The following is a 12,887-nucleotide window of genomic DNA, read 5'->3' on the forward strand; positions in this document are numbered from 1 at the left end:
CTCAATGCTAATAGAGGGTTAAATTTTTTGAAAGTTAAAATCTAGCGGGCTAATGAACAAATAAAGTAAAAATAAAGGTCAATACATTTTACAATTAATATTTATGCATATTTATTTATAAATAATAGTTTATAAATGATGTATTATTCAAATGTATTTATTATTGTTCTATTGGGATCCAAGCCCGTTAATATATAAATGAAATAAAAATAAAATAAAATACTGAAAAATCCTAACATTTTATATTTTTATAAAGTAATTTAAAATGTAGCAGTGTAGTACGGACTAGTTAAAAATGATACGCGGGACGCCAATTGCCCATCCCTGGTATATGGGATTCTTATGCTTTAGAATTAAATCAAGCGCATTACTGTTTAACTAAAAAAAAAAATGGAAAAGAACTATTAAGTCTATTGTATTATCTATATTACCTGTTCAGACGCTGTTCTCCACACTGAATCTATATTCGTCCTTCATCTTAAAAAATTGGAATAAAATAGTTAAGTAAATGTTTATTCTTTTGGTTCGTGTGCAATAACACAATATCTATTATCTTATGTAACCCGACTAGGATTTTGGTACATACATAGTAAATACCAGAATATATAGATAAATTATGCATATAGTTGAAAAAGTTTAGAATGTTTGAGCTAACTAAAATTATAAAATATTATGTAGAATTTTGTAATAATATACAAAAAGAATACGGTAGGAGATGCCAAACTGCTAACCGCTCATATTTTTGATTTTACTAAAAAAAATTATCAAATGAATAGACTTATAATATTTATAATTTATTTTGTCTTGCCAATATAAGAATAATTATTTTCTCACACGCACATTTAGGGTACGGTTGTATGGAGGTCGGAGGCAACATTCGACAAAAAGTAGTAGGTACACTCGTCAATAATACGAGTGTCAGCCAATATCAAATATTTCACAACTAAATTCAATTTTTAAAAATGTACCTACATAAATATACAAGGACAATGACGTCAGTGCGTCACATCATAACTATATTTTTGTCCCTGGACAACGAAATTTTCTGGCGACGACGAACAATGCTGACGTAACGGGAATGCTAGTCGTAATAATTTATATACCGTTTTCTATGAAAAGCCTTATCGTCATAAACTCATAACAGATCGACTTTTCAAAAACAAAAACTATATCATATTAAAACCAACGATTCGACTACAACCTTATGAACCGTTCATTAGCTATCATAATTCACATAAAAAATCGTATGACAGTCAACATCAGTTAAACTATTAATAAGACAAGTTACGACTTGCGAGTAACGGAGTATATTATATTGCATAACTTATACCTACTTGGGATTATATCTTTGCTTTGGGTATTTATAATTAGATATATTTTGTTAAATATTGAGAACGCATTGTAGTTGAGATTTCTGCAGTTATTAATTATTAAACGTTTTTTAAGTAAATAATCGCTACTTACTGAATAGGTACCAGGGGCGTATACAAGGGGGGGGGCGATAGGGGCGATCGCCCCCCCCTGGACATTGTTGAATGTGTTTCATGTATAGGTGCTTACATATTTTATTATAATATTATATTACAAAAATTAAAAATACAGTGCATATTTTTTTTTTTCATATTTTTTTTTTTTTTTTTGGAAATGGATAATAGTTATCAAAAACCTGTTATCAATTAATAAAACATCTATAACCAATTATGGCTGTAGATAAGACTGATAAGAGTCAAAAGATTATAGATATATTGGCTGTAATCACAGATATATACAATAATTATTATTGTTGTTGTATCTGTGGCAGTGTGGAGCTATTATAATTGTGATCGTCTACAACTTACAAGATTATGTTATTTTTTTTTTTTTTAATACTATAATCAAATTTATTTTAGTTCACGTACGACAGACGACAGTACCACACTGTAGCAGGTTAGTTTATTACTATGGATTCTATGAAGCGTAAACAGCCTTCTCTCTTAAATTATTTTCCAAACAAAAAAATATCGTCAACAGAGGTAAGTGATTCAAATGAGCCAGTAAATGTTTCCCAAACAGCAATACCACGAGCAATACCACAACTCAATGTAATTTGTGATGATAATAAACAAAATAATATAACATCAGATTTAGTTTTCGATAATGATATTGGTAATTTTATTGGTAAAAAACTTGACGACCACACAAAATGTAGACTGTTGGAAAACCCTTGGAAACCACTGAAAAACTTTGAGTATCCATTCTCCATTCACAAAAAAAAAGGAAAAGAGGAAAAACGTTTTTTAAGAAATAATCATTTTGACCAATATCCGTGGCTAATATATTCTGTATCAAAATCTGGCTGTTTCTGCAAATATTGTACACTTTTTTTAACTCACAATAAAGGTGGAAAACAAAATACTGAAGAATTGAAAAAACTTGTAACATTACCACTCAACCAATATTCAAAATTACTTGGTAAGGATGGATATTTAGAAAAACATAATCAAAATCATTACCATCAGGATGCAATTTTAAAATCAAGTGACTTTTTAAAAACTTACAACTCACCTAATAAGCAGGTTAATAATATTCTAAACAGTGAACGTTTAAGACAAGTTCAAGAAAACAGAAACCGGTTAAAACCTATAATAGAAACTATAATTTTTTTGGGACGCCAAAATATACCTTTCAGAGGGCACCGTGACTCAGGACAAATAATATTTCATGATAATGAAGACTCTAAAAATTTAACTGATCCAACTTATTCTATTGTGAAGAATGAAGGTAATTTTCGCGAACTTTTGAAATACCGTGTTATGTCTGGTGATACAAAATTGAAAAATGACTTGCTTAATTTTAATTCAAAAGCTAGTTATATTTCTCCAATCATCCAAGAAGATCTGATTAAATGTTGTAAGGAAGAAATACTGTCGTTTATATTAGATGAAGTAAATACAAATCAATTTTACAGTATTATCTTTGATGAAACGACCGATGTGTCTCATATATCACAAATGAGTTTAACTTTAAGGTACATTGATAAGAAAAATAACATTTATGAACGTTTCGTTGGTTTTATCAATTGCCATGATACATTTAATAGAAACCAGACTGCCATTCCAAATAATGATTTGTCAGATACATTGATTGATGACCATTTATCTAAAGAACCGAAGCTAACAGGTGAATACATTATTTATTTAATTGTATTATTTTAATTAAAAATTTAATTTACCTTGATTTTTTCAGGAAATGTACTTGGAAATATAGTAGTATCAGAGTTAAAAGAAATGTCACTTAACCTTAAAAACTGTATAGGAATTGGCACGGATGGTTGTTCTGTAATGACATCAGTGTTAAGAGGAGCTGTGCAAGAAGTCCAGAAAAGCTGTCCAAATGCTATATACAGCCCTTGCACTAATCATGCTCTAAACTTATCAATTTCTAAATCTTCGAAAGTCCAAATCGTTAGAAATACTATGGGAATTCTCCAAGAAACCATTTCATTTTTTCATTTATCTTCCAAAAGGAATTTCATCTTGAAAAATTACCTTAAAAGTTCCAAAAGTTCTAAGACATCATTAACCAGTTTGTGTGTTACACGTTGGGTAGAACGTCACACTAGTATAATAGACTTTGAAACCAACATGTCAGAAATTATAGAAAGTCTAACACATATATCTCAATTCACAGATCAAGTATCATCATCTAAAGCTAACTCATTACTCCTGAGTTTGTGCAATTGTGAATTTATTATAACATTGTATATATTATCAAATATCCTCAGTATTACACTACCAGCCAGTAAAATGTTACAAGGAGTTAATTTAGATGTAAGTGCTGCTTCCAGCTGTATTACCAGTATAGTACAAAATTTAGAAGATAAAAGATTAAATGCTGAAGAATATTTTAGTGAAATATTTCTTGAAGCTAAAACTAAAATGATTGACTTAGACATTGAAGTCAAGTTACCAAGATTAACAAAAATTCAAAATAAAAGGGCCAATACTCCTGCAAATACACCAGAGGAATATTACCGGAGAGTTGTGTACATTCCCCTAATTGACAATATTTTAGAAGACTTGAGATCAAGATTCCTAAATAAAAAAACAACAGCTATTTTTCAGTTGATTGAATTTATTCCAGCTAACATAATCAACAAGTCTTCACTCGATGTCAAAAAAATGATTGATACAGTAATTGGACATTTTATATTTTTGGATATAAACATTAACATTTTAAAAGGAGAAGTTGATTTATGGAAATCAAATTGGATTTCCAGGAAAAATGAAGGTAAATACTAATTTATTAAATACAATTTGCATATTGATTGGTAAAAATCACATATTTTTTATTTAAAATTATTTTAAGGTCTTAAAATACCAGAAGATGTATTAGAATCTATTGATGAATGTCATCCAGTCATGTTTCCTACAATTAGACAGGTTTTAGTAGTATTAGCAACATTACCAGTAAGTATCGCATCAGCAGAACGCAGCTTCTCTACTTTAAGGAGGTATGCATGTATATTTTGCTTTTCTTTAAGTTAGAAGAAAATAATTTTGGTAAAAAGTAGGGCTTAGAACTTATGTGGTTTAAAATATACTAAATATACATGCATTTATGCACTCTAAAGAGTACAAAATATATACATATAGTATGAGCAAAATCAGTTTAGATTTTTTTTACTACTAGTTATTATTTATGACATAACTTAACTATAGTTAAAAATGCTATCATATTTATTTAATTTCCGCTATTTAGTATTACTTTACTTAAATAGTCTGATTTAGATATTTAATTGATTTATTTATTTAATTCTGTGATTATTTTTATAAATTTGTCCTTTTTTGCTTTGCATTAATCATAACTCCTTTGGCTTTTGGCTGTTTGCTTATTGCTTAATGCTTTCTGAAATATGTTGCACCAGGTTAAAAACATGGCTGAGAAGCCAAATGTCCCAGAAAAGGTTGACAGGTTTGGCTTTAATGAACATACATAGAAATATTGATATTGACATATCAAAAGTTATTGAACGATTTTCAAAGACAAAAAGGAAATTGGATTTTGTTATTTAATATTATTTTATTATTAATTATTATATATTTAATAAAACTATTATTATATTATGTGGTTATTATAATATGCTTTTATATTTATATGTACCTATGTCCTATGTCAAGTTATTTTATTTGGTATTTTGGTATACTGTTGATGTTGTTTACAATAATTAATGTTATGGGTTATGAAAGTGGGTAGAAATCAATTATTGAAGTTTAAGCAAGCGAAACGATCGAACAATTTTGATCCGCCAATTTATTAATAATCTGTACACTGTCGTTTATGTACAAATTTTTTTATAAGAATCTATGATTTGAATTCAAATTTCGCCCCCCCCCTGGAAGAAGAGCTGAATACGCCCCTGATAGGTACAAGGGTACAACAAAAAGCAGGAAACTAAATTTTCAAATAAATGAACTTTTGACGCTTTTTTGACAATACTTTATCGTGACATGAAATATGCTTAAAAAGAAAATACTGAAATAAAATAACCACAGTAAGTTCATTTTAAACAGGTATTAATATAATATTATGAGTTATAGTATTAAACTTACTGTAAATGTAGAGTCCTACAATAGTCATATGTGCCATATAAAATTGAATTTTCTGACAGTGTTGACATTTAGTTTACCGTTCTGAAAATTGTAAAGTTGGTATTTAATATCTTTACACCACTGTATATTACCAGATACTAAATATCATCAGTTTGTATCGATTTATTTGATACTTGTAAATAGTTGTAAAGATTTAAATCCAAAACCAAGACTTCCAAAAAATACTAAATTCGCGTGTTTATCATCGATAGATTAAATATTATTATTTAATATCCACCCTCGGTAAAAAGTTCTCCCTCATCAGCGCTCTTTCAGCTAATAATGTAAGTTTAATTATACATACGATTAATTTTATACTCCAATCTGACCTCCAAATTTAGTAGTGTGAACTTTACCTTACTATATATGTATATATATATATGTTTGTTTTAAAATGATATGTACCCAGTAATTGTCGAGATATAATAATATTCTTGTTAAAATCTCAATAAATAATAAAAAAAATAAATTATCTATTATAATATAATACAAAAGAAATTTAGCAAATTATATAATTCTAAGTTCCTTGAAAAGTTTTAATTTATACGACCTATTTTTTTTTATCTACATAAGTACCTACCTATTAATTAACAGTCATTAATTTTGTATGATTAATTTTTAATTATAATATGTTTGCTTTTATTTCTTTTTTTTTTTTGTTGAAATTATATTAAGCTCGTATCGGGTACCTATATTCAATAAAAAAATATAAATTACCTTTAAAAAAAATTAAAAATTATTACATTATTTTTCATTATTACATTTATTTTATTTAACTATTATAATTCATTCTAATAGTAATGGGAGAACGATTTATTAATTTTATACAAATTAATATAAACTTATATTAGTTTATAATTTATAAAATTACTGTAAAACTGTGAAAGTATAGTACCTATTGGCTATTTTATAGATTTTGAATGGAGCCATGCTTTACAATGATTTATGCTACTTTTATTAATTGTTCAACACGTTTTTGAGCAGTAAAAATTTAAAATACTTTAATAGTTCTGTAAGTTAATAGCTTGAATAATTTTTTTTTTTTGTACAATCTGTATAAAATTTTTTTACAATAAGCACAATAGATGGTTGAATATTTAGTATAACGTTTATTCATAATTTGTACTTAAAGCAATTTAATAATATCAATAATATACTTATTATGATCATAATTTTTTCAATGAGTACCATTTATCATAACTTTTAATATTATAAATTATTGTTACTACTTGTATTATATTTGTTCTATCTTAGCTACAACTTATTACAGAGCTTGCGCTAAAGAAATATTAGAGCTACACAACCTGTTTGTTTTTCAAAAGTGAAACAATTTGATGCTCGCTTCACTCGCGTATAATACATAACACATACTGACATATGACATATTATCATAAAATATTATGTAATATATTAAACATCATAATGTATAAATATTGTCAGTTTAAATAACAAAATTCCTTAAATTATATATTTTGATTAACAACAATTAATATTAATCTAATTTTAAAATGTTTTTTTCTTTTTTATGACAACCTATTCATCAATAACACTATTTTCTATATGGTGATGGTTATTAATTTGAGCATAATCACAATATTTGGCGGTATAACGCAATGTTCATAACCACGATTTATCTTAAAGATCGTCGATTTAATCTCTTGATATTCATAGATAAATTATCAATGTTTCAATCATAATTTCTAATAAATTCGGAAAACAAAATAATGTCAAATTATATAATCTATGTTATAAGCTCATAGATATATAGAATTAATTATTAAAAATTAAAAACATATTATTTTTTATGAACTGCACAACATTTAAATTAGAACTACACATTTCAATTTAGAACTACGCACATTTTATGCACAACTGCACGTTAGCGCAAGCTCTGACTTATTATTATTGAATTACTATCATGTTTAAACTTATACATTATGTTATTTAAATTTTAAATTGTTTTATAGACCTTCGCCCATTTGCCCATTAATATAAATATATTAGTGTTTGAAGTTAGAATTAGACATAATTTATAAGCATTTTATTTTAATATAATTTATATTCATTTATATTACCTACTTACTACAATTTCTATACCACAATAACACATTTAAAATATAAATTTTCTATATTATATTATCTATACGTTATTATCAAAGGAGCCGCGTCCGTAGTATAAGCTAAAAATAAAATTGTAAACATTTTTTTTTATTATTATCATTGTTCGTATGGGATCCGTTTATTTGATTCCAAAATCAAAAGGAGCCGTGGACCTAAAAAGGTTGAAAACCGCTGATCTATAGTTTAAACTATTTAAATCACAATCCTATTCCGTTAAAACTATCTAAACCGTTCAATACGAATTAATATACATTTATGACAATAACATATAAACTGTATAATATTATGACAATAATTGATAATCTAACTTATTTAATACTATGTTTTGGTAAAAAATATTCTTCACTCAGAATAATTGTTTCCCGGTAATTTATAAGTCATAATACGTAAATGTTCAAATGGCATTCGTTTAGTATTTATGGAATACACCTAATATTTATTGAGTAAAAATATTTTTTCCTGTACAGTAAAACTCCCGTGAATTATTCATGATCATGAACGATAATTAATTCATACGATGATACGTCGGTATTTTGTGTGACAATCATATTATATATAATATAGTGACTGTTTTATGTAGGTAGGAGAACCTATAAAGTATTTCAAAACATTATATTATATCATTGTGTATATCGTACATAAAAATCGCAAAATCATACAATGTCGTGAAATCCAGGATAAAACAGTAGTCGTATCTAACTACGTTTTGCGCCGAACTGAAATATCCGTACGATTGTATACAAGGCGTATAGTACTGCGTATACAATAATATAATAATTAATAATTAATAACTAACAACTAAGTAATAACTACGGACAGATTATTATTATTAATATTTACTTTTTTTTCCATTATCCATATACTTAACTGTCTCAATATAATCACATCGCAATTATTGTTAATTGCCCTAGTCGATTTGTACGCTCATTATAAGTATGTAGGTCACGTGACCGTCGCTTACCCCCTTGATCACCATCCACACTACACCGTTTACGCGGCGATGTCTGCGGCGGGGGCGACAGAGGCAATATTAAAAATAATAATATTATATTATATTATATAATAAATAATAATTATCGGTGACGACCGATTATTATTATATTATACAGCTATATTATTTACTCAGCGTCGGCGGCGATGTAATTGAGTGCATTACACATATTATATAACAATATTATAATAATTATTAAAAAATAATCCGTATAGTGCTGCAATAATAATAATATATGTACCTAATGCATTATTATTGTAACGACGACGATATGAACGGCACAGATTACGCGAGACGATAATTCAAACACTATATTAAACTATCTGCAAAAAACGTGGAATTTAATAAATCATCATAAAATATATATTATTTTTGCGTGACGTTCACGAGTACTGCAGTCGTGCAGCAGCAGCGTCCTTGTCAAGGTGACTGGCGGCACATGCTAAACCCCTCGTGCGAGCGAATAAACGAGAATATAATTATTGTTTATTTTACTGTACAATGTAAGCCCGATTAATAAAATAATAAGAATATTTTAATAACAGCCGATGAGCATTGTTTCTGGTAAATATATTATTTATATAAAAATAATATTGCGTATTCCTGGTACGGCCATTGGTTGTTAATTGTTATATATAGGGCAGTATTTAGGAGAGGGTTGAATGAGTAGCCGCCGAAGGCTCCAAAGTTTTGTATATATTTAATAATAGATAAGCATGAAAAAGTAATCAATTTAAATTAACAAATAGTAAAAAAAAAAAATTATATAATATGGAAATCAAATTACTGAAATTAAGTTTTCGTAGAAAAAAAACAAGATTTATTTTTATATTTTACATATTAATTATTACTGTATTAATGTATTTAATATACTTATACGCATTCAAATGGTTCTAGAACAGTTTGTACAATCGTGTAAAAATGAACATTTCAGAATGTGGACACTGTACACTATATTATATACACATATAAATGTGTCTTATACAGTGTACTTATTACATACCTATAAAGTAATACAAGCCATGATAAATTGTATTAAAAATGTTATTAAGTACTATGAGATTTAAACATTGTTTGATATCTAATAATACACGCAATTATGACAAATAATATTAAAAATATACAATTAAAAATGTTGTTAAGTACAATATTCAAATAAAAATGTTCAAAACATAAACATGATAAATAGTACAATGTGATCGATATATAATATAGTCAAAACTATTGTAGACAATAGACATGTTTTAGTTTCGATTTAGTTGAAATCATAGAAAAATTTTAGTATAGTTAAAAGTTTATCATGACTTCAGATGTGTTTATATAATATAATATAATATTCTTTTTACTATATTTTTTAATAGCACAAAGTGTCCGCATTCTGATATGTACACTTTTATCTAATCGTAAAGAGGATCAGGATGGGCCGTATATAAAGTGATTACTAATTATACCATTCAAATAAATGAGCGGCGATGTCTAGTATCCAAACGAGAAAGATTTTTGTGTTGTCTTAATTGAGTTGTGAAAATTGAATCAAGAAAACTTCCAGGCATTTAATTTTGATCATCACCCAACTACTTAAAACTTATATTTCTATTATTTATTTAAGTCCACAATACATTGTTTAGGAAATTTCTATTTTTATAACGCAACTTTGTAACATTATGATATTACTTACCCGATTCGACGGTTCTTATGATGAATTATCGTGAAAATTCAATAATAAGTTTACCATTGTACAACGTTGAAAAAGTAGAGGAAAATATTAATCATTATTTAATAGGTAATCAAAAAATGCATTGTCCTGTAGATATTTTATTTGGGGGCCCCAACAATATAGTATTCCGCTCAAAGGCCATCTCACATATACCGAAATCCGGCCCTGGTCGTATTGAACCACACGCGTCTCCGCGATACAATAAATAATATAATCATATTATTATGCGAACGGCAAAAATTGCAAAAATTACGACGGAGGCAGCGGCGGTGGCGACCGTGAAGTCGACGTGTTTCCGGCGCACAGGGTACGACGACCACGGCGCGACGGGGTCAATGCTAAACGTCGCCGCCGCGTCGTTTACCGCGAAAAAAAACGACCGGTGTGTGTGTGTGTGTGTAATTACAGCCACCGCCGCGGTAATTGGCGAATGTTGCGCGCGCGATTTTTTTTCTCTATTTATTATTATTACTATACACCGGTGCTCGTTAAACTTGCACTGGGCGGGCGGACGAGCGAACGGACGGGCGGAAATAAATAACGAATTATTTTTATTACTATTATTATTATTATTATTATTATATGATGGAGATAAAAACGTCCCGCGACCGGCCGAAATGCGATCGGATCGCGGACAGCGTGCAAAAATACGACTCGCGGGGCCGCCCGCCGCACCCACATGCAGTCACCGCGATATTTTAACGATATCGCACGTACACGTTGTATGTATAGTTATTATTATACATTATACTATATATATACGTTCATAATTTACTCTCCGCGGAGTGACCGCGCGTAGATCAGGGACGCTTCGCCGGCGTGCGGTGGCGAAAGTGCCCGCGGCCGGCGAACGACCGTTGCACTGTTTTGACGGTCATCGCGAGCGGCCACTGTGATGGCCGGGCACTGCGTGTCCGGTAGACTTTCGGCCGCCCGCCGGCCTGCGGTCACCACACCCGCGATGTCTACAACCTGCAGCCGGCGCGCGAACGGATTTTACACGCCACCGGTGTTGCAGTGCGACTGTAATGCTATGCGGATTTGCTGCAAGAGACGTATTTATATTAATATGTGACTCACAATAATTCTATATTATCGTATTAGATAAGGTGATGTGCCAAACACACATGATCACTCCTTTTATGTTATTTCTTCTTATTCGATTTAATGCAGTTGTTTAAAATCGGTTTTTGGAATTTTTAAATAATATTATTTTAAAGACCATATTTTAAAACTCTTGAGATTTTTTTTTACTTCATAAAGGGTGATTATTAGTAATAACAGTAAAAGAGTCAAAAAAATTAGCAACATAATATTATATACATTATTTGGCTTTGTCATCGTTATACGAAACAAATTTGATTGTAAAGCAGGTCTTTTTTTACGATTGCCCAAAACAAGTATACAACTACTTGAACTACTATAGAAGTCCTCTGTCTTAGGGTTATCGGAATATAGTCTAATGGATTCAGAATCACTGTATTAGTCATAATGATAAAATGATTTCTGCTATAAATTATAGTTACCTTACATAATACATAATAATCTATACGAGGTTTTATACAATTTGATGTTAAAAGTTTCCCCGGAGCTTAATATATCGATATAACGCATTACTGCATAAGGCATGATATTAATATGTAATAATACACGCAAGGTGATTCACCAAGCATGATCATCCCAATTTTTCCAACATATTAAAGTATTCAGATCTTTTGTACTATTTAAGAAATGTCCTATTTTTCAAATAAGAGTCCTCTTTCCTTTTATACTATAAACTATTTAGTGGATAATTTTTCTGAAAATTTGTATGTATCAAAATCAAAATTCGAATGATTAGTTTTTGAGTTATTTAACTTTGTGTACTTAGGATAATAGATCCGTGATAATAATGGTTTGAAATATACTTAGATCAAAAATGGTTTTAAAATTTTAGTAAACATTTATAATTTTTTTAAATTGTTCAAGTATAACAAATACTAAATCCGACATTACACCTATTTTATATTTTAAAACCAACCATTTGCAAGTAATATTATATTCTTATACTTTATAGTAAGAATATTTTAATAGCTAAAAAATTACTCGATTAAATTTTGAATTAGGTTTCATTAAGCTAATCAATTAGGCAACATAGATATTTTCAAAAAAATATGGTTTTAAATAGTTATATTTAAAAGCTCCAGAAATCAGAATTTGAATAAATTCCTTATAAAATTAAAAATTTTAATTTAATTTTTAAAAAAAAAAAAGGATGAAACTAGTATAGTGTTGCTATATCTGACAATGGGTAGAGAACGTCTTAACATTTACATATTTGGTTTGTAGCGCAATCGCTTTGTAAAAAAAGGCCAGCTATACATAGACAATTTATTTCATGTTTCGACAAAAGAAAATAATATTATGTTTACTATTTTTGTTTTGTATA

General features: G+C 28.6%; 1 protein-coding gene across 1 annotated transcript; it reads left to right on the top strand.

Moving 5' to 3' along the window:
* The first annotated feature begins 1,693 nt into the window (after positions 1-1,693).
* Positions 1,694-5,105, top strand: LOC132927223 (52 kDa repressor of the inhibitor of the protein kinase-like). The gene is made up of 3 exons (XM_060991713.1): positions 1,694-3,159; positions 3,226-4,269; positions 4,348-5,105. The coding sequence occupies exons 1-3, from the start codon at positions 1,941-1,943 to the stop codon at positions 4,524-4,526; spliced, it is 2,442 nt and encodes an 813-aa protein (XP_060847696.1). The 5' UTR covers positions 1,694-1,940; the 3' UTR covers positions 4,527-5,105.
* The last annotated feature ends 7,782 nt before the right edge of the window (positions 5,106-12,887 follow it).

The sequence above is a fragment of the Rhopalosiphum padi genome, chromosome 3 (genome assembly GCF_020882245.1).
Source record: "Rhopalosiphum padi isolate XX-2018 chromosome 3, ASM2088224v1, whole genome shotgun sequence".
Lineage (NCBI taxonomy): Eukaryota > Metazoa > Arthropoda > Insecta > Hemiptera > Aphididae > Rhopalosiphum > Rhopalosiphum padi.